This window comes from Malus sylvestris, chromosome 10 (assembly GCF_916048215.2).
Source record: "Malus sylvestris chromosome 10, drMalSylv7.2, whole genome shotgun sequence".
NCBI lineage: Eukaryota > Viridiplantae > Streptophyta > Magnoliopsida > Rosales > Rosaceae > Malus > Malus sylvestris.
Window position 1 is genome coordinate 32,794,599 of NC_062269.1, and position 22,706 is coordinate 32,817,304.

At 37.2% G+C, this 22,706-nt stretch overlaps 1 protein-coding gene and 1 long non-coding RNA gene across 16 annotated transcripts; one reads left to right on the forward strand and one right to left on the reverse strand.

Annotated features, from left to right (window-relative positions):
* Positions 1 to 53: 53 nt before the first annotated feature.
* LOC126585770 (cysteine-rich receptor-like protein kinase 10) lies at positions 54 to 20,725 on the forward strand. Of its 14 annotated transcripts, none has more exons than XM_050250283.1 (7): positions 54 to 1,366; positions 18,742 to 18,852; positions 18,929 to 19,131; positions 19,213 to 19,423; positions 19,540 to 19,777; positions 19,892 to 20,042; positions 20,134 to 20,725. In XM_050250283.1, the coding sequence occupies exons 1-7, from the start codon at positions 142 to 144 to the stop codon at positions 20,440 to 20,442; spliced, it is 2,448 nt and encodes an 815-aa protein (XP_050106240.1). In that variant the 5' UTR covers positions 54 to 141; the 3' UTR covers positions 20,443 to 20,725. The 14 variants fall into 14 exon arrangements, with proteins under 14 accessions (XP_050106240.1, XP_050106237.1, XP_050106236.1 ...); XM_050250280.1 differs by lacking the exons at positions 18,742 to 18,852; positions 18,929 to 19,131; positions 19,213 to 19,423 and adding exons at positions 1,445 to 1,576; positions 1,652 to 1,854; positions 1,944 to 2,154 and having other exon boundaries at positions 60 to 1,366; XM_050250279.1 differs by lacking the exons at positions 18,742 to 18,852; positions 18,929 to 19,131; positions 19,213 to 19,423; positions 19,540 to 19,777 and adding exons at positions 1,445 to 1,576; positions 1,652 to 1,854; positions 1,944 to 2,154; positions 2,271 to 2,508 and having other exon boundaries at positions 61 to 1,366.
* On the reverse strand, positions 4,629 to 6,603 carry LOC126585780 (uncharacterized). 2 transcript variants are annotated; one of them, XR_007610653.1, is made up of 3 exons: positions 6,344 to 6,603; positions 5,198 to 5,421; positions 4,629 to 5,090 (listed from the first exon to the last, which is right to left on the reverse strand). It is a non-coding gene; the product is annotated as an uncharacterized LOC126585780 (long non-coding RNA). The 2 variants fall into 2 exon arrangements; XR_007610652.1 differs by having other exon boundaries at positions 4,629 to 5,421.
* Positions 20,726 to 22,706: the final 1,981 nt, after the last annotated feature.

Genomic DNA, 22,706 nt, shown 5'->3' on the forward strand with positions numbered 1-22,706 from the left:
TTAAAAGTTTTGTCGGCCACTTGAACTTTAAAGTTTAAATCACTTCAGACCTAATAATTTGCTTTAGATTTATGGCTTCTCACTCAGTTACAACCAACAAAGAACAAAGGTTAGGCAGATAATACTTTTCTATAGTCATTCATGGGTAGCTGCAGAACTTGCTTGCTCATATTTTCAAGCTTAGTGGTGTGGACTTATTATTATACTGCTGCAAGTGCACAGGTGACACACAAACCAGGTGACACACTCAAACCAGGTGACACACTCAAACCAGGTGAGTCTCTCAACTCCACAACTTGGTTATGTTCCGCAATGGGGACCTTCTGCTTAGGTTTCTGTGTATATGACAAATCGAATTCCAGCCAGTTGTGCATATGGGGACGTGATACTAGTAACACAGGGTGGATTGCTAGCCGAGACAAACCTGTTTTATACCCAACAGGAGTTCTTACCTTGGACAAGAACAAAACATTGAAAATTATGGACCAAGGCAGGACACGGTTGGAGCTTTACTCTGCTAGTAGAGAAACTGCAAATACTAACACTAGTACTGTGGTGGCTACTCTACTGGATTCTGGCAATTTTATCCTACAAGAAGTGAACACTATCCATGGATCGAAAAATCGGATTTTGTGGCAAAGTTTTGATCATCCAACAGATACCCTTTATCCAGGCATGATGTTAGGTGTTAACCATAGAAACGGGCACATGTTGTCACTTACTTCATGGTCAAGCGACTACAACCCAAAGCCGGAGCCTTTCACTCTTGAATGGGACTACAAAACGCAAGAATTGCAGATTAAGCGACGCGGAGTGGTTTACTGGACTAGTGGAGCCCTCACAAGTAAGAGATTTAAGCTGCTGAGGAAGAGGTATAATTTTAGCATTGTTTCGAACAAAAACGAAGACTACTTCTCTTACTACTCTCTAAGCCAGACTTCTGCATCAGAATGGTATTTAACCTCAACTGGACTGCTATTTGACTATGGAGGAGTTGATATTGCAAGAGCAGATAACTGTTATGGCTATAACACAGATGGAGGGTGCCAGAGATGGGCGGAGAAGCCAACTTGCAGACATGTTGGTGACATATTCGAGCTAAAAACTGGTTTCTTTAAACCAACCACCACAAATTCCACCCCAGATTCAACCTTCCCTAGTGATTCTAATGAAAGTCTAAGTATTAGTGATTGTAAAGATTCTTGTTGGAAAAATTGCGAGTGCCTCGGATACACCTTTCTAAATGCAGATGATGAGTCTGGATGTCAATATTATACCGGAATAAACTGGGAGTTCATACAAGACTTCACCGGTGATAGTACACAAAATTTCAATATGTTGAAAACAAAGTCACCTCACAGTAATGGTAAATTTCTATATGTCTCTATATCATACCTTCCTCACGCACACAAACGCACACTAGTATATGCAATTAAATGGAAAGTACATTTACTAATCAATGCAGGAACAAAAAAGCGGATATTTATTGGCACTGGTATCACAGTTGCTACTCTACTACTAATGGTCCCCTGCATCGCCTGCTATGTACTACGAAGAAGAAAATTTGCACTTCCAGGTACACAAACTTATTCACGTCAATGAAATTTTTTGTCATGAATGTAAAATTCATTTTCTATCTTAATTTAAATAGGCGAGAAAGAGACAAATATCATTGAGGATGAATTGCTTGACTTAATGAGATTTGATCGGCCTACTGATGCCAATGCACGTCAAAATGATGGAAATATGAGACATGATTTAAGTGTCTTTAGTTATGCATCTGTAATGGCTGCCACATGCAATTTCTCACAAGAAAACAAGCTCGGACAAGGGGGATTTGGTCCGGTTTATAAGGTAAGGTTTTAAATCATAAAGTGTTATTTCGTCCACTGATGCACAAACTTAAAGCTGATCAGGTGAGTTGTTGTGCATCATTAATTCAGGGAAAATTGGTGACGGGACAAGAAGTAGCAGTTAAGAGGCTTTCAAAGTGTTCAGGGCAAGGAACGTTGGAGTTTAAGAATGAATTGATACTCATATATGAACTCCAACATAAAAACCTTGTCAAACTTTTTGGATTTTGCATTCATGGTGAAGAGAGGATGCTTATATACGAGTATATGCCAAACAAAAGTTTGGACTACTTTTTATTCGGTTGGTAACACTCCCTTTAATCCTACTGCTTGATTTAATTTTGTTTTGGGTTTATGTGATATGTCAAAAATACACAGATAATTATCAATCTACTAATTCTTCAATATACTGAACAGATTCAACAAGAGTCATGCTACTTGATTGGAAGAAGCGTTTCAGTATAATTGAAGGAATTGCTCAAGGATTGCTTTACTTGCACAAGTACTCAAGAGTTACTGTAATTCACAGAGATTTAAAAGCAAGTAACATACTACTTGATGAAAATATGAACCCCAAAATATCTGATTTTGGTATGGCAAGGATTTTCAAGCATAATGAACTAGAAGCAAATACTAATAGGGTTGTCGGAACATAGTAAGTAAACAATAAATTGGTCTTTCATCTCTTTCAGTTTGCTATATTATATAACATGGATTATTTGTGTATGCAGAAGTACTAAAACAAATTTTTTTTTTTCTATTTGGTAACAGTGGTTACATGTCTCCCGAGTATGCCATGGATGGCCTCTTTTCCATAAAATCTGATGTTTATAGTTTTGGAGTGTTAATGCTTGAAATTGTAAGCGGCAGGAGAAACAATAGCTTCTATAATGCTGATCGCCTGCTTAATATAGTAGGATATGTATGTCATTCCAATCTTAATTGTGGCGAAAAATTTTTGTTCGTGGTTTTAGGTGTGTTTCTAATTAAATACAATCCTGCATGTTTCAGGCATGGGAATTATGGAAGGAAGGCACAGTTCTAGAATTAATGGATCCAGCATTAGGCGATTCATGTATCAAAGATCAATTGTTAAGATGCGTTCATGTTGGTCTACTATGCGTGGAAGAAAATGCAGCTGATCGGCCTACCATGTCAGATGTCGTATCTATGTTGACAAATCAAAGCACACCGTTGCCATTGCCTGCAAAGGCAGCATTTTTTACAGGAAGAAATGTGGTTGAAAATGGTTCGAGTGGAAAAAAATCAGAATTTTTTTCATCAAATGAGATATCCAATTCCACTGCTGTGCCGCGATGAATTTACATCCTACTATGTTTACGGTTTGCCTGAATTTTTGCTTGCTTTTATATGTATGATGGAAGTACTCTAGTTGGAAAATTACTTTTTCCTCACAAACTAATGTACCTGTGGAAATATCAACTATAATAGCTGTTGGCATTATGTGCTCTCTGTTCTCTGCTGTAAAACGTTCAGTTATATATAAGAGCAAATGGATGAAGCAAGATGAACGATACTTTCATGTGTTAGAATCTACCTGATCAAGTTATGCAGCAGCGGTAGCAGTTCCAGTTCATATAATTACTGTTGATGTGCCTCTGAGGAAACAGCTTAGTGAGTTAGCCGCCTTCTTCCTCAGGCACAAGGTCTTAAATCAAAACGTATTTTCCAGATCATGTAGTACACCTATGGAAGCAAGTGTACTGAGGAACACCAGGCATGTTAGTACTATACCTTCATCTTCCTACTATATCGGAGTCGGACATGCCATTTGGCTGAAAGACGGGAGGGTTTTCTCTTTCTCCCTACTAATATTATGACTCTTACTTCTAGGTCTCTCCTTCCTCCTACAGTTTGTCTCTTGATAAAACTTCTGTTTCTTTTCCACTTATTATATTCAATTTATGTATATATTTTATTTTTTGAGAAACTTCGATGGTACGAGAGATTTTATTGATAACGAGAAAATAAGTTACACCTAGTTGGGGGATATAAACTTTATCTCTCATAAAACAGAGACAACAAAAAAGAATATACGAAAAAGAAGGGGGACATAAACCTTTCCCTTCCCTTCTAGAAAAAAAAAAAAAAAAAAAACAAGAATGATACAAAGAAAAGGGCCGGATCCTTTTCCTATGGATCTCGTGATCTCACCCGTTCATCGTATACCGTACAGTTAGTTTTGGTTAGGTATTATTCATATTTAATTTTAAATTTTAAATTTTGAAATGATTTTTTACCGCATGATATACGATGAATGGATGAGATCACGGGATCCCTAGGAAAAGGATCCTCGCCAGATCCTTTTCCAGAAAAGGGGAGAACATGAAACCTAACCCTTCTAGAACCAAACCTAAAGGTCTAAACCTACGAAACAAGTTGAACAACACCATAAAGTTAGGGGAAAAAAAGCAAGTGAAACAAACTTGGATGCCGAGATGCACATTAATTTGTGAAGCGGTAGTCAGGCAAGCCAACATAGTCTGAAAACAAAACAGCACGAGCCGCTGGCAGAGGAAAATCATGTCATATTAAAGATGGAGAAAACTAGCCCAAATTAGCAAAATTGTCGGCAACAAGAGAGTCGAAGAGCAGAAATAACACTAAAACTGTCACTTTCCAACCAAAGACAATGTCAACCCCGTTGATATGCAAACTCTACATCAATAATAATTACTGATAATTCTACAAAAATAAAATAAAAAATTGCGATGACTAATCCATTCACAGAAACCTCCAAGAAAATGCTGATAATTGCCGATAATTCTGATATTCGATTCAACCACTTATCTTCTTGTAAAAAATGTTGGCCTTGTTGGTACAGGTAATGGCATACTTTCAATTGGCAACATAGATATGACATCGGACGTGGTGGGCCGATCAGTTGCATCTTCTTCCATGCATAGCAGACCAACATTGATGCATCTTATGAACTGATCTGAAGTACATGAATTGTCTAGCATTGGATCATTTAATTTTAAAGAGGAAACATTTTAATCATTTAGGATATCAGATTCTCTAAATCTCACTTCAAAGAGGAAACATTTTAATCATACAAAGATTTTATTTGACATACGTATCCTACTATATTGAGCATGCGGTCGGACTTGTGGAATCTATTATTTTTCCTTCCAGATATAATCTCAAGCATTAAACTCCGAAGCTACATATATCAGATTTTGTAGATCTGTTTCCCCCACAGGGGACATGTAGTCTCTGCAAATATAGAAGAAGGCACAATTTAGTTTATACATACATAAATGCATGATTAGTGACCAAAAGTGAATGATGAGATAAGAATGCACTTCTTATTTATAACTTACTATGTCCCATCTATCCTATTTGTGCTTCCTTCGAGTTCATTATGCGTGAAAATCCTTACCATACCAAAGTCAGAAATTTTGAGGTTCATATTTCCATCTTACTAGTTTTAAGATCTCTATGAATAACCTTCAATCTTTAATATTTGTGTAAAGCAATACCAGAGCATTTCCGGCAATTATATTGAAACGCTTCTTCCAATCTAGTATACTGCTTCTCTCTGAATCTGAACAATACATAGAGAGAGTAAGATAATGCATTTTTCAATATCAGATTACAGTGATAGCATCAATTCCCAAACAAATAAACGCAGTTTAGACTTCTGTTTGGCATACTAGCTTCTAATGTACACCATGAATGCAAAGCACCAAAAGTTGAACAAGGTTCGTATGTTGAAGTTCAGATATGAGTTTCACTTCATTCTTAAACTCCAATGTTCCTTGCACCAAACATTTTTGTCATCCACCACTTTGTTAGTGAATTGTTGTAGGTGAATAGTTGGTGACCTTGTAATCCACCACTTTGCTAGTGATTTGTTGTAAGTGAATTATTGGTGGTTTTGTCATCAACCGCTTGTTTCTTCTTCTCCTTTCAACGTGTGGGCATCCATATTATTACAACAATTGGAGAAATTTTTCATTGTGACTAGGTGTTTTTATGTAAGTGGTGAGAAATTTTATTTTTTAAATTGTTAACTTTTTAACACACATATCCTACCAATTATATAGTGATACGTGGTATAGTGATACGTGGTGTATCACCCCGTGTTGCGATCACATTGAATAATCTCTCCAACAATTGACGATTTTTTTTTTCCCAATGGTTTCATTTTGTCAAACATATTTTTCTATTGATCTCGGTAGTCGCGTGCAGAGTTTTCTCTTGTTTTTTTTCTATCCTTTTCTTTTCCATTTATTTACTTTACCAAGAAATGAATGAAAATTCTCGTCAACGTTATCCTTTTTTGAGCTAAGAAACTTGATCTGTCTACATTAAAAAACAGAGAAAGAGAGGGCTAGGATGCTCTAGAAGGAACGGATAAAAACTGGAGGAATAAGGAAACAAGAACAGAAAAGAAAAAAAAGAGGGGGAAAGAAAGAAGAAGGGAGAACAGCCAAAAGAGAAATAGGGGGAGAGAGACGGGTCACCTGTACAGAGCCCTATATTGACAGACAGCTCGTGAGTTAATCCTGTGCCCCTAACTCCCCTTTCTTATCCTCCATTTGAGTTGCGAGAAAATCCGGGAAAATTGAACACCATGTTTGAATTTGGTTGCTACTGGTGAATATATTCCTCATGATCACATTTGTGTATCTTTTTCTACTTTTAAGGTTAAACTAATATAAACTGCAGAGTTGTTTTTGAATCAGCTAGCTCACGCTGCATGGCAACAAATTAGGACCACAGCGTTTCCTTTTTCTTAATGTGTAGGAATTGGAATTGGCACTTTGTGTTGAAATATGTAAGTTGTTTCACCCTTCGAGTTTCGAAGGCAGGACTCGATGGAATTCAAAACGGCAACGGCCAGCTTTTAGTTTAATTTGTAACGGCTACTTTTTTTTTTTTTTTTTTCCTGTAACGGCTACTCTCTGATAAGGCTAGCAGGTAAAGGCTTAGTCATGTAGGGTACGTGTAAGGCTTAGATTAGAACAGATAAAAGGCTAGGATTGCTTAATGCAACTGTAGCCTTGACTACCCTTGTACTTCTGCTTATATGCAGAGAAGAATGTTGGAGAATGATGATGAATGAAATGCAGTAGAGCAGCAACGTTTCGCTTACTGAAATTCCTGACTAAAAATCCATTTTCCTTTATTTTGTTTTTCATCACAAATCACCACAAACATCATAATCAAAACTCTAACAATTTGTTTGTTGCAGGCATGGGAATTATGGAAGGAAGGCACAGTTCTAGAATTAATGGATCCAACATTAGGCGATTCATGTATCAAAGATCAATTGTTAAGATGCGTTCACGTTGCTCTGCTATGCGTGGAAGAAACTGCAGCTGATCGGCCTACCATGTCAGATGTTGTATCTATGTTGACAAATCAAAGCACACCATTGCCATTACCTAGAAAGCCAGCATTTTTTACAGGAAGAAATGTGCTTGAAGCTGGTCTGAGTGGAAAAAAATCAGAAATTTTTTCCACAAATGAGTTGTCAAATTCCACTGATGTCCCATGATGAATTAACATAGTATTATGTTTACGGTTTTGAAAGGAATCAGATATTGAACCTTTGGCGAGATTCTTCCCCACACCCGTTCAGTAGTCTACTTCAGTTGCCTGAATTTTTACTTGCTTTTATATGTATGGTGGAACTTATTTAGTTGGAAATTTACTTTTTCCAGACAAACTAATGTACCTGTGGTAAGATCAATTATAATAGCTGTTGGCATTGTGTGCTCTCTGTTCTCTGCTGTAAGCCTGTAAAACGTTCAGTTATATATAATAACACATAGATTAAGCAAGACGAACGATACTAATGTTATGTGTTTAAAGAATCTACCTGATCAGGGTACGCAGCAGCGGTAGTAGTGCCAATTCATATGATCCTCTTACAATCTTATAAAAATAATTTCATGTCCACACAACTCAAACCCTTTAACCATACAAGGTCATACATTCCTTTTTCCTAAAGCCAGCAAGGGACAGTAGTTAATTAAGGACCTTTTGGCATATATATAGATTTACCATAAATACTGACATCGGTTGAAATATCAAGTGAAATATCGATGATATGACAGAAAAAAGAAATTATACGAGTGCATAAACTGAAATGAGAAATTATATTATAAAAGCGTAACAAACTTTTACAAGGAACACAAAGTTACATTGAAAATAAAAACATCAGATAATTACGGTTGAGGTGCCTCTGAGGAAACAGCTTAGTGAGTTAGCCACCTTCTTCCTCAGGCCCAAGGTCTTAAATCAAAATTTATTTTCCAGATCAATTATCTTTACACCTATGGAAGCGAGTATATTGAGGAACACCAGACATGTTAGTACTATACCTTCATCTTCCTACTATGTCAGAATAGGACAAGCCATTTCTTGATAAAACTTCTGATTTGTTTCCACTTGTTGTATTCGATTCAACCTCTTTTCTTCCTGTAAAAAATGCTGGCCTTGTTGGTACAGGTAACGGCGTGCTTTCATTTGACATACATATGACATCGGACATGGTGAGCTGATCAGCTGCATCTTCTTCCACGCATAGCAGACCAACATTGATGCATCTTATCAACTGATCTTCGTACATGAATCGCCTAGCATTGGATCCATTAATTTTAGCCGTGCACCTTCTTTCCATAACCGCAAGCCTGAAATAACCTTATATTCATTTAGGATATCAGACTCTCTAAGTCTCACCTCAAAGAGGAAACATTTTTAATCATAGAAAGATTTTATTTGACATACCTATCTTACTATATTGAGCACGCGATCATTGTAGAAGCTATTATTTTTCCTTCCAAATAATCTCAAGCGTTCATACTCCAAAGCTATAATGTCAGATTTTGTAGAAAAATTTTCCCCTATGGCATACTCAGGAAACATGTAACCACTAAAGACACGATTTAGCTTATACATACATAAATGCATGATTAGTAACCAAAAGTGAACGATGTGATAAGAATGCACTTCTTATTTATAACTTATTATGTCCCAACAATCCTATTCGTGATGCGTGAAAATCCTTACCATACCAAAGTGAGAAATTTTGGAGGTTTTTATTTTCAACAAGTAGTATGTTACTAGCGTTGAATCTTTACCTTATAAACAGGTCCAAACCCCAAAAGTCGAACAAGGTTCGTAAGTTGAAGTTCATAAATGAGTATCAATTCATTCTTAAACTCCAACGTTCCTTGCACCGAACATCTTTGTTGTCCACCACTTTGTTATTGATTTGTTTTAAGGGAATTAGTGGTGGTTTTGTCATTTACTGTTGGATTTGTGGCTTATGTGGTAGGCCTTTGTATTTTGTGAGCCCAACAGCCCAAATTGTTTCGGCCTCAATTGTCCATGTGAAAGAGTGGGTAGGGTTGCTGATGCTGCTGGTTTAATTGGCAGCAGTCTTATAAAAGGCTTGATGCCTTTTGTTTTAAGGGAGTTTTAAGGAAAATTCCGCAGTACTGTTTCCTTTAACGAAAAATGACATTTTTACACTAAAAAGTCAAACCTGGTACTATTCACTTTACCCTTTATTTTGTCCTTATCGTTAAAAATCAAAGTTTTCAAACCCTTTTCATTAGTTTTCCTTTGTTTTAAATGGAGAGCAGCCAACAACTCTATTGGAGGAAGAGAATGAGAGCGATCCCCCTATGTTGGTAATTACTCATTCAAAGGTACTAATGTTGCTTTTGTGGTTTTTGGGACAGAAGGAGTTTAGTATGTATTTTCATCATCTCCATTTGTTTTTTGTTTGAGTGAGAGCTTCGGAGTGTATGCGGGAGAGTTTAAAACTCTATTTGTAATCTTCATTTTGATTATTAGTGAAATATTATGGTCGTCTCCAAATTAGACGTAGGCTTACGCCAAGTCAGTACAAACCCTTATGTCACTTTAGGTTGTTTGTCTTGTCATATATTTCTGTATTAGTTATTGGTTTCATATTTGACACTTCACCACAACATCCTCCACCACTTTGTTAATGATTTGATATAAGTGAATTATTGGTGGTTTTGTCATCCACCACTTGGTTCTTCTTCACCTTTCAATATGTGGCCATCCATATTATTAGAATAATTGAGTCTATTTTTATTTTTCCCTAATAATTTAATTTTGTCAAAAATATTTTTCTATTCCTATCAGTAGTCGTTTTCCCTTATTTTCATTTCCACTTATTTACTTCATCAAGAAAAGAATGAAAATTCTCATCAAATTTTAGCAAAGTCTACATTAAAAAAAGAGAGCGAGAGAGATGGCCTTAGAACCCTCAATCGTAATAATATCCTTTGCAAGACTTGGCTGCTGAACAATTGAGCAACCACTCCTGCTTATACTCAATCTCATGTGGACACGTGTCCACACGGGATTGGGTAAGCAGGAGTGGTTGCTGAATTGTTCAGCAACCAAGTTAATTCCCTCTATAAAAGGGGAAAAGATGGAGGACAAAAGAAGAAAGATAAAAAGAAAAAAAAGGGGGGGGGGCCTTGCACAGAGCCCCTTATCAAAGAAACGGGAGAAAAATGATAAGGTAACGGAGAACAAATTTTTAAATTAAATTTGTAAATTGAAAAATGTGAATCAATAGGAAATAAGCACTAATCAACATTTAAATTAATAATCTAATTATTAATATTCACATCATTTGATTTACAAATTTTAGTTTAAGTATTTAATCTCCCTAGCATTACCCTGAGAAAAAACTAGGATTGGAGTTGGCCTGCGAGTTTTGATCGATAATGGTAAAAAATTAACACTCAATTTCATAAATGTCATTTTTTCTAAAATCTTTCAAAAATAATAGAAAATTCACTAAAATAGACTTAAATACCTTCAAAATTAAACCTAATAAACATAAAAGGATGTAGTTGGTAATGTAATGGAAAACATCCTCATTGCGGCCTCTTTATAACTATGTAGTTTTTCAATGAGGAAAAAAAATCAGTTGGAAGGAGGTCAGTGAGATTTCGCTAGTGTTTGTCTTGAGATTGATCAATGCCCAGCTTTATAAAAACACAAATAAATCAGAAAAAAAAAAATTTATCTGCTAGGATTTGATATGTGAGTTGCTGATTGGGAATGATATTGTCGATTGTGAGACAATATTATCCATCTACTATTTACTTTGGTTCCTCCTCATTCAATCAACCAAAAGAGCAAATGTATGGACACATATGGGCACGAGATAGAGTCCAAAATTTTGAATAATTGATGAATAATTGAATCTCCGACTTTCTTGAATTTCTTCCTATATATGGATGGATGGCCGCTGACATTCGGACAAGTCGATTATGGACACATATATGCTTTATGACCTCTTCTGCAATTCTATTCTTCTTGAAGTAAGAAGAGCTCAAAGTTTGGAGCGGTTGAGTTGCTCCCTTACAACTCCCACCAGAATTCCATTAACCCATTTCGGAGAAAGAGAAAGAAAGGGAAAATGCAGAGAAATTAAGAAAAGTAAATAACAATATTCTTCATTCATACCTTCTTTACATCAGAAAAAGGGTTTAAATACATATAAAGATAATAGGGTTTGAAGTGTAATAGGCCTAATGGAAATACATGTAATGGGCCTAATTAGTCATAATAGAAATCCAATAGCTTAGAGTCGCATCAAAACTGGTATGCACAAGTTTGATATAACCAACTCCCCTAGCGACCTCACACTTTGTGCATCTTTTTCCAAACAAACACTCTGATACGTTGAAGAGTTATTTCTGAACCAGCTCAGCTTGGAATGGGATGATTAAAAACGTACAAGACAAGGAATTTTTCATTGTGATAGGAATACAAGTAGTACACCACGTGTTTTAATTGAAGTGGGAAATTTTATTTTTTAAGTTTTTAACTTTTTAGCACACATATCTCACCATTTATATAATAACACATGATGTACCACCTGATGCAATTGAACGCTATTAATGTAAAAACTCAATTACAGCTGTTGAAAATCAAACAAAACAGTTGCACATTTGAAAGATAAAAGCCATGGTAGTTGAAAAAAGGAAAGGGAAATTTTGAAATAGGTCTAATTTTATAGGCTTACTTTTGAAATAGGTCCAATTTTTAGTGACTTTTAACTTTTGAAATAGATCAAATTTTTAGTTACTCCCATATCAAAATACCTCAAAAGGAATGATTGGGCAGACAACTATTTCATATACGTGCATGAAACATGTGTAGCTCCAATCTTATGAAACCTTTTCCAAAGTTGTGTTCATTCATGTTTCAATGGTACAAATGGGCCTTCCGTCTTGTTCTACATCTATTTGTTGATTGGTTATCTTTTTGAAAGTTTTGTCGGCCACATGAACTATGAAGTTTAAATCACTTCACACATAAAAATTTGCTTTAGATTTCCAGTTGAGAGGGTGAGATGTAGAGCAGAAAGTTGACAGAGAAAGACGAGAGAGTGAGGAGAAAATTTTCAATGTGATTGGTGCATCATATGTCATTATACAAATTGTGGGATATGTATGCTAAAAAGTTAAAAACTTAAAAAATAAAATTCTATACCACTTCTATTAAAACACGTGATATACTACTTTATTGAGAAATGATTTCATTTCATTGATTGAATAATAATTAGTTACACTGAGGTATATATATAACCTAGATTTACACAGGTAAAGAAAATAGTTAAAGTGGTAACTATTCTAACAACTAACCAACTTTTACTAAAACTAGCTTTTACTAGATTCTTTTACAATAGTAACTTGCTCGTCACACCCCCTCAAGCTGAACGGAGAAGGTTGAAGTTAAAGCTTGGATCGAAGCTGGAGAAATCTTGGTCTTGGCAGAGATTTAGTGTGAATATTTGCTAGTTGATCCGCACTACATACAAATTGAACAGTAAGAAGCTTAGCCAAAACGAGCTCTCAGATGTAATGATAATTGATTTCAACATGCTTTGTTCGAGCATGAACACCATATTTGTGGCGAAGATGACAATTTGAATCCAATATTAGTAAAAAGTTGACAGATCCAAGTAATTTCAGCAGCGGTATGTGCGAGTGATCGGTACTCAGCTTCTGTGGAGGATCTTGCAATTGTGTGTTGTTTCTTTGCACTCCAACTAACAATGCAAAGACCAAGAAAAATGCAAAAACCATATGTGGATCTTCTATCCCAAAAGCAGCTTGCCCAATCGGCATCTGAAAAGGCTTTGAGAAGTAGGGGAGATTTAGTTTTGGGAAACCATAATCCATAACCAAGTGTCCCTTTTAGATACTTGAGTATTCGTTTCACTGCTTGAAGGTGAGGTTCTCTAGGAGAGTGCATGAATTGGCACACCAAGTTAACAGCAAAAGACAAATCAAGCCGAGTCCATGTAAGGTATTGGAGGGCTCCAACAATGGATCTATATTCCTCTGGATTTGATAATAAGGAACTTGTGTGATCAAGCTTGCTGAACTAAGTAGAGTGGCACATGGCTTTGCCCCATCCATTTTGGTTCTCTTGAGAAGGTCTAGTATGTATTTGGATTGATGAATGAAAGCTACTGAGGTTGATTTCTGAACTTCTACACCAAGAAAATAATGAAGATCTCCGAGATCCTTGATTGGAAGTTGAGAGCTCAACTGAGAAATGATGTTGTTGCAAACAATAGAAGAGGGTCCTATCACTATGATATCATCCACATAAACAAGAACCAAAACCAAAGTAGGTTTGTGCAGCACAAAAAGACTATGATTAGAGTGTGAAGCTTTAAATCCCATGGAGAAAAGTGCATATTGAAGTTTTTCATACCAAGCACAAGGTGCTTGCTTTAAGCAATATAAGGATTTCTTCAAGTGACAGACTTGAGTGGGATTATCTTGATCAATGAACCCGGGTGGCTGATGTAGAAACTAGTTTGATTGTACTGCATGAGTGAGAATAATTCTTATAGTCACATGTTTAGCAACTGGGCTAAAAGTATCACTATAATCAATGCCCTCTTGTTGATTGTAACCTTTAGCAACTAGCCGAGCCTTGTATCGATCCATAGAACAATCTGGTTTCCTCTTAATCCGGAAAACCCATTTACATCCAACCAAATTATGAGTGGAGGTAGAGGGAACAAGCTGCCAAGTTCTCGTGTTTTGTAAAGCATTGAATTCATCTTGCATTGCAGCCCTCCACTAGGGATGTTTTGAAGCTTGGATATATGTAGTGGGAATAAACTCACTATCTAAATGAGATGGCACATGATGTTTTGTGGCAGTAAATGCCTTAGGTTTGTATATCCCTGACTTGGATCGTGTTTGCATCGGGTGAACAAATGAAACAAAAGGTACAAGATGTGGTTCAGGGTTTAGAGAATGACGGACTTGTATAGGAGAAGAGTGAGGTGAGGAAGGTTGAGTAGGTGCAGTAAAAGATGCAGGAGAAGAAACTGGCTCATGTTGAGTAAGTAAGGAATGTATGGGTATTGTAACAGGGGAATGGGTAGGATTAAGAGAATAAAGATTGGAGAATGTGAGTGAAAAGGGTGAGTAAATTTTTGTGGTATTTGGAGTGGAGGATTTAAGAAGATGTGGATCATGAAAGGGAAAAGTTTGTTCATCAAAATGGACATGTCTAGAGAGATAAACTCGATTAGTGAAGGGATCTAGACATCTATTACCCCTGTGAGCTAAACTGTCGCCAATGAAAACACACATCTTGCTCTTAGGTTCTAGCTTGGATTTGGTGTATGGTTTCAGCCAGGGAAAACATTGACATCTAAAGACCTGAAGGGAATTGTAATCTGGAACTTTTCTGAAAAAAATTTCCCAAGGAGAAGACTTGTTGACTGGAGGTAGGCGATTAATAAGATACACTGCAATAAGAAAAGCTTCAACCCATAATTTATGAGGAACCTGTGATGCAATGGGAAGAGTTCGAGCAGTCTTAACAATATGCCTGTGCTTTCTTTCAGCACAACCGTTTTGCTGAAGAGTATAAGGACAAATTAATTGCTGTTGAAAGCCATGTAAAGACAGATGATGCTTGAACTCAGAACTAATAAACTCACCCCTTAAGTCTAATCTTAAAGTGCCAATCTTGTGTCCAGAAAGATTCTCAACAAAAGCTTGAAATTGCACAAAAATGTGAAGCACATCTGATTTATGTTTGAGAGGATACAACCAAGTATATTTGGTAAAATTATCTACAAATATGACATAAAAGCGATAGCCACTAATAGAGCATACTGGAGCTGGCCCCTAAACATCTGCATGAACTAATTCTAGAGACCTAGAAGTAGTACAAAGAGATTCGTGAAATGGTAACTTGGCACATTTGCCTAAAACACAATTTGAGCAGAAAAATCGTTGAACATTATTAGATATAAGCAGTGTAGACTTTGATAGCAGTGACCGAAAAGTCTTGAACGTTGGATGTCCCAAACGTTGATGCCAAACATGAGAAGAGGTCCTTATTGCAGAATGAGCATGAACCTTCGTTGCAGCTGAAAAAGAAGCATAAAATGGATAGAAACCACAGCTGACAGGAGCTCTAAAAAGCATCATCCCCGTAGTAAGATCCTTGACATTGAAGTCAAAGGGATTGAGTGTTAATGAACACCAATTATCACGCAAAAACATATTGGAAGAAAGAAGATCATGCTTCAATTGTGGAACATGTAACACATTCTTTAATTGAAAATTTGCAGAGGGTGTTTTAAGTAAAGTAGAACCAGTATGGAGAATTGGCAAACCTTGGCCATCTCCAATGTAAACTTTATCTGGACCAGTATAGGGCTGCGAATTCTGAAGATTTTGAATATTGTTGGTCATATGAGAGCTTGATCTGGAATCAAGTAGCCATGGTGGAGGAGAAGAAGTGTTGGAAGATGCATACATCGCAAGTTTAGCTAGCAGAACACGACCTTGAAAATTTGGATTCATGCGGTTGGAACAATCAATAGCAAAATGTCCAGTGTCCTCACATATTTGACATGGAGTTACTGCAGAGTTGAAAGATATGAAGCCACGATTTCCACCTCGATTTCCACCACGGTTGGTTGAGGTATTATTGTACCGATTGTATCGATTACGGTTGTTGTAGCTCCTCTGAGAGTTGTTCCTTTGAAAATTACCTCGATTATTGCTATTGTAAGAATTCAGAGAAGCAATAGACTGAGCATTGTATACTTGAGGCTGTTGAGGTGTAGGAAGCAAAGGAGGAGCATTTGAAGCTGCTGGAATAGAGGTAAAGGCCTGATACAGTTCAGAGGAACCTTGAGTTTGCTTTCGGCGAGCAAGAGCCATTTCTTTGCTGAGAAGAAATCAATGTAAATAATCAATAGTACTATCAACAAGACGAAATTGAATTGAATCCATGAAGGAATCATATTCATCAGGCAATCCATTAAGAATGAGGTGAATGAGATCTGAATCATCAACTGGTACATCGGCAGCAGCGAGAGCATCTGTAATTTCTTTGATGCATTGCAAATATTCAGAGATTGTGGAAGTTCCTTTTGACATTGATTGCAAATTCGATCTCAACTGATGAATGTGAGAACGAGAGACTCCACCAAATCGCTTTTCAAGATTTTGCCAAAGTTCACGCACTGATTGAACACCAATAGTAAAGGGAATCAAATCCTCAGAGATAGTGGAATTAATCCAAATGATGATGTTTTAATCCTTTTCGTACCAAATCTCAAAGGCTGGATTTGGAATCGAGGACAAATTTCCAGAAATATCAGCAAGAAATTGAGGCGGTGGCGGTTCAGATCCATCAACGATGCCAGTGAGCTTGTAACGGCGGAAGATCGGCTTGAAAAGAGAACGCCAAACAAGGTAATTATGACGCTTAAGTTTTGTTTGAATCATACTCCCGATGTTTTGGATCGTGATGGAGTTAATTGAAGCTTGAAATGAGGAGTTAGGGTTTGTGTTCATCGGAGAAGAATTGAGATTAGGAGGCAGTGAAGAAGAAGGATTTGCTGCCATTGATGAACAAGATTGAAGGTTTGCAGACGAAAGCTATGGTGTTTGGTAGGTAGGAAAATAAGCAAGAAAATAGCCAAAGAGGATCGGAGTCGGTGGACTTAGGCGAGAGATACCATATTGAGAAATGATTTCATTTCATTTATTGAATAATAATTAGTTACACTGAGGTATATATATAACCTAGATTTACACAGGTAAACAAAATAGTTACAATGGTAACTATTCTAACAACTAACCAACTTTTACTAAAGCTAGCTTTTACTAGATTCTTTTACAATAGTAACTTGCTCTTCATACTTGTGTTCCCGTCATAATTAAAAATTTCTCAAGAGTGAGACACGAGCATGGAACACGAGGGAGAAAAAGGAGGATGGAAATGAAGAAAGGAGACGGGTCATAAATGACCCCGTTCCACCGTGAGTCAGTTTGGACTCATTTGTTGTGAACCGTCAAGATCAAATCCATGGGCTTAAAACCGTCTGCATATTTGGTCCGCATAGTACAATTTGCCATTTAGGGTGTTGATCGGTTATCATTTTAAAAGTTTTGTCGGCCAATTGAACTTTAAAGTTCAAATCACTTGACACAAAATAATTTGCTTTAGATTTATCACTCAGTTGCAACCAACAAAGAAGAAGGGTTAGGCAGATAATACTTTTTTGTAGTCATTCATGGCTAGCTGCATAACTTGCTTGCTCATATTTTCAAGCTTAATCTGGACTTACTATTACACTGCTGCAAGTGCAAGGGACACACTCAAACCAGGTGAGTCTCTCAACTCCACAACGTCCTTATGTTCTGCAAAGGGGACCTTCTGGTTGGGTTTCTACACATATGGCAAATCCAATTACAGCCAGTTGAGCATAGGGCGGAGTGACGGTAATAACATAGGATGGATTGCCAGCCGAGACAAACCTATTTTATACCCTTCAGGAGTTCTTACCTTGGACAACAACAAAACGTTGAAAATTTTGGACCAAGGCGGGACGCGGTTGGTGCTTTACTCTGCCAGTAGAGAAACTGCAAATACTAACACTAGTACTGTGGTGGCTATTCTACTGGATTCTGGCAATTTTATCCTACAAGAAGTGAACTCTACCCATGAATTGAAAATTCGGGTTTTGTGGCAAAGTTTTGATCATCCAACAGATACCCTTTATCCAGGCATGAAATTAGGTGTTAACCATAGAAACGGGCACATTTTGTCACTCACATCAGCCTCAAGTGCCTCCAACCCAAAGCCGGGGCCTTTCACCCTTGAATGGGAGTACAAAACGCAAGAATTGCAGATTAAGCGACGCGGAGTGGTTTACTGGACTAGTGGAGCCTCTACAAGTATGAGATTTAAGCTGCTGATGAGGAGGTATAATTTTAGCATTGTTTCGAATAAAAACGAAGACTACTTCTCTTACTACTCTCTAAACCAGACTTCTGCATCAGAATGGTTGTTAGCCTCAACTGGACTGCTATTTGACTTTAAAGGAGTTGATATTGCAAGAGCAGATAACTGTTATGGCTATAACACAGATGGAGGGTGCCAGAGATGGGCGGAGAAGCCAACTTGCAGACATATTGGTGACATATTCGAGCTAAAAAGTGGTTTCTTTAGACAAACCACCACAAATTCAACCTTCCCTAGTGATTCTAATGAAAGTCTAAGTATTAGTGATTGTAAAGATTCTTGTTGGAAAAATTGCGAGTGCCTCGGATACAGCTTTCTAAATGCAGATGATCAGTCTGGATGTCAATATTATACCGGAATAAACTGGGAGTTCATACAAGACTTCACTGGTGATAGTACACAAAATTTCTATATGTTGAAAACAAAGTCACCTCGCAGTAATGGTAAATTTCTATATGTTTCTAAATCATACCTTCCTCACACACACACACACAAACACACACTAGTATATATGCAATGAAATGGCAAGTACATTTACTAATGAATGCAGATACAAAAAAGCGGATATTTATCGGCACTGGTATCACAGTTGCTACTCTACTACTAATGGTCCCCTGCATTGCCTCCTATGTACTACGAAGAAGAAAATTTGCACTTTCAGGTACACAAAGTTGTTCACGTCAACGAAATTTTTTGGTCATGAATGTAAAATTCATTTTGTAACTTAATTTAAATAGGCGAGAAAGAGATAAATATCATTGAGGATGAATTGCTTGACTTAATGAAATCTGATCGACCAACTGACGCCAATGCACGGCAAAATGATGGAAATATGAGACATGATTTAAGTGTCTTTAGTTATGCATGTGTAATGGCTGCCACATGTAATTTCTCACAAGAAAACAAGCTCGGGCAAGGGGGATTTGGTCCGGTTTATAAGGTAAGGTTTTAAATCATACAGTGTTATTTCGTCCACTGATGAAAAAACTTAAAGGTGAGTTATTGTGCATCATTAATTCAGGGAAAATTGGTGACGGGACAAGAAGTAGCTGTTAAGAGGCTTTCAAAGTGTTCAGGGCAAGGAACGTTGGAGTTTAAGAATGAATTGGTACTCATATATGAACTCCAACATAAAAACCTGGTCAAACTTTTTGGATTTTGCATTCATGGTGAAGAAAGGATGCTTATATACGAGTATATGCCAAATAAAAGTTTGGACTACTTTTTATTCGGTTGGTAACATTCGCTTTAATCCTACTGCTTGATTTATTTTTGTTTCGGATTTGTGTGATATGTCAAAAATACACAGATCATTGTCAATCTAATAGTTCTTCTATATACTGAGCAGATTCAACAAGAGTCACGCTACTTGATTGGAAGAAGCGTTTTAGTATAATTGAAGGAATTGCTCAAGGATTGCTTTACTTGCACAAGTACTCAAGAGTTACTGTAATTCATAGAGATTTAAAAGCAAGTAACATACTACTTGACGAAAATATGAACCCCAAAATATCTGATTTTGGTATGGCAAGGATTTTCAAGCATAATGAACTAGAAGCAATTACTAATAGGGTTGTCGGAACATAGTAAGTAAACAATAAATTGGTCTTTCATCTCTTTCAGTTTGCTATATTATATAACATGGATTATTTATGTATGCAGAAGTACTAAAACAAGTGTCTTTTTCTATTTGTTAACAGTGGTTACATGTCTCCTGAATATGCCATGGAGGGCATCTTTTCCATAAAAACTGATGTTTATAGTTTTGGAGTGTTAATGCTTGAAATTGTAAGCGGCAGGAGAAACAATAGCTTCTACAATGCTGATCGCCTGCTTAATATAGTAGGATATGTATGTCATTCCAATCTTAACTGTGACGACAAATTTTTGTTCGTGGTTTTAGGTGTGTGATTCTAATTAAATACAATCCTGCATGTTTCAGGCATGGGAATTATGGAAGGAAGGCACAGTTCTAGAATTAATGGATCCAACATTAGGCGATTCATGTATCAAAGATCAATTGTTAAGATGCGTTCATGTTGGTCTACTATGCGTGGAACAAAATGCAGCTGATCGGCCTACCATGTCAGGTGTCGTATCTATGTTGACAAATCAAAGCACACCGTTGCCATTGCCTGCAAAGGCAGCATTTTTTACAGGAAGAAATGTGGTTGAAGATGGTCCGAGTGGGAAAAAATCAGAAAATTTTTCATCAAATGAGATATCCAATTCCACTGCTGTACCGCGATGAGTTTACATCCTACTATGTTTACGGTTTTGAAGGGAGTCAGAAATTGAACCTTTGGCGAGATTCTTCCCCACACCCATTCAGTAGTCTACTTCAGTTGCCTGAATTTTTACTTGCTTTTATATGTATGGTGGAACTTGTTTTGTTGGAAAATTACTTTTTCCAGACAAACTAAAGTACCTGTGGTAAGATGAACTATAATAGCTGTTGGCATTGTGAGCTCTCTGTTCTCTGCTGTAAGCCTGTAAAACGTTCATTTATATATAATAACACATGGATTAAGCAAGACGAACGATACTAATGTTATGTGTTTAAAGAATCTACCTGATCAGGGTATGCAGCAGCGGTAGTAGTGCCAATTCATATGATCCTCTTACATTCTTATAAAAATAATTTCATGCCCACACAACTCAAACCCTTTAACCATACAAGGTCGTACATTCCTTTTTCCTAAAGCCAGCGAGGGACGGTTGTTAATTAAGGACCTTTTGGCATATATATAGATTTACCATAAATACAGACATCGGTTGAAATATCAGGTGAAATATCGATGATCTGACAGAAGAAAAAAAATTATACGAGTGCATAAACTGAGATGAGAAATTATATTATAAAAACATAACAAACTTTTACAAGGAACACAAAGTTACATTGAAAATAAAAACATATCAGATAATTACAGTTGATGTGCCACTGAGGAAACAGCTTAGTGAGTTAGCCACCTTCTTCCTCAAGCCCAAGGTCTTAAATCAAAATTTATTTTCCAGATCAAGTATCTATACACCTAACTCCGCCTATGTAAGTTTATCTTACATTGTTGGTCCCAAGCCCAGATAAAGGAGGAGGGGGAGGGCGTCAGGTAGTCGACAGCCGGCACTGCATGATTACGTTGAATCCTTATGAAAATGAATCCAGAACGAAATCACGCTAACGCTAGGGCGTCACCCGTAAGTGGCGCGCTGTATGGCCCGAGCACAGTGATAAGTGAGTAAGGGTCGCTGTATCTCCATCGGCATCCGGATGCAGTGTTAAATGAGCAAGGGGGCCATATAAACTTCTTTTTGAACGACTCCACTCAAAGTTGTTTGGGAGCATATGCTCCTATCAACTTTACACGGGACACACAAAAGAAGTACTTTGATCTTATTAGACGGGGGAGGGTGAAGAAGCTAGGACAGAAGGGTAGAGTTCAAGAGAGCAAAATGCGTTTAGGAACATGGAATATAGGAACCTTAACGGGAAAATCTATGGAAGTAGTGGAAGTTATGGTGAGGAGAAGGATAAATATTATGTGCCTACAAGAAACTAAGTGGGTTGGTCGTAAGGCAAAGGATCTAGAAAACTCAGGGTTTAAACTTTGGTATTCGGGCACAAATAGAACGAGAAACGGTGTTGACATCATCGTGGACAAGACCTTGACACAAGATGTTGTAGATGTCAAGAGGGTAGGAGATAGAATCATGGCAATCAAGATTGTAATAGGACAAGAACTTATCAATGTGATTAGTGTGTACGCACCTCAAGTAGGGTTGGATACGAGTTCGAAGGAGAAATTTCGGGAAGACCTTGGAGACTTGGTGCAAGGAATTGCTCAGACGGAGAAGTTATTTATAGGAGGAAATTTAAATGGACACGTGGGCAGGGAGACAGGCAACTATGGAGGTTTTCATGGTGGCCATGGTTTTGGGGAGAGAAACGAGGATGGGGAAGCTATCTTGGATTTTGCAATGGCATATGATCTCTTCTTAGCCAACACCTTCTTTAAGAAGAGAGAAGAACATGTGATCACCTACAAGAGTGGGTCGTCAAAAACACAAATAGATTTTCTTCTAATAAGGAAAGGGGATCGTATAACTTGTAAGGATTGCAAAGTTATACCAGGAGAGAGCGTGGCTAATCAACATCGCTTGTTGGTGATGGATGTACATATCAAAAAAGTGAGAAAAAAAACAAGACTTGGAAGTGCCCAAGGACTAGATAGTGGAATTTAAAAGAAGAAAAACAAGTCATTTTCAAAGAGAAAGTAATCACCCAGTGTGGGTGAGATAGAGAGGGGGAAGCTAGCCAAATGTGGGATTCCATGGCTAGTTGTATCCGAAAAGTAGCAAAAGAGATATTAGGAGAGTCCAAGGGCTTTGCCCCACACCAAAAGGAATCTTGGTGGTGGAATGAGGAGGTACAAACAAAGGTGAAGGCTAAGAAGGAATGTTGTAAAGCCTTATACAAGGATAGGACCGATGAAAATGGTGAAAGGTATAGAAAAGCGA

What these genes read in the sequence shown, in the direction of transcription:
- LOC126585770 (XM_050250280.1), top strand. Translation starts at nt 142, where the DNA reads ATGGGTAGCTGCAGAACTTGCTTGCTCATATTTTCAAGCTTAGTGGTG. An exon ending in AAAGTCACCTCACAGTAATG is followed by an intron (nt 1,367 to 1,444) that starts GTAAATTTCTAT and finishes TTAAATGGAAAG; the next exon opens with TACATTTACTAATCAATGCA. An exon ending in GATTTGGTCCGGTTTATAAG is followed by an intron (nt 1,855 to 1,943) that starts GTAAGGTTTTAA and finishes TCATTAATTCAG; the next exon opens with GGAAAATTGGTGACGGGACA.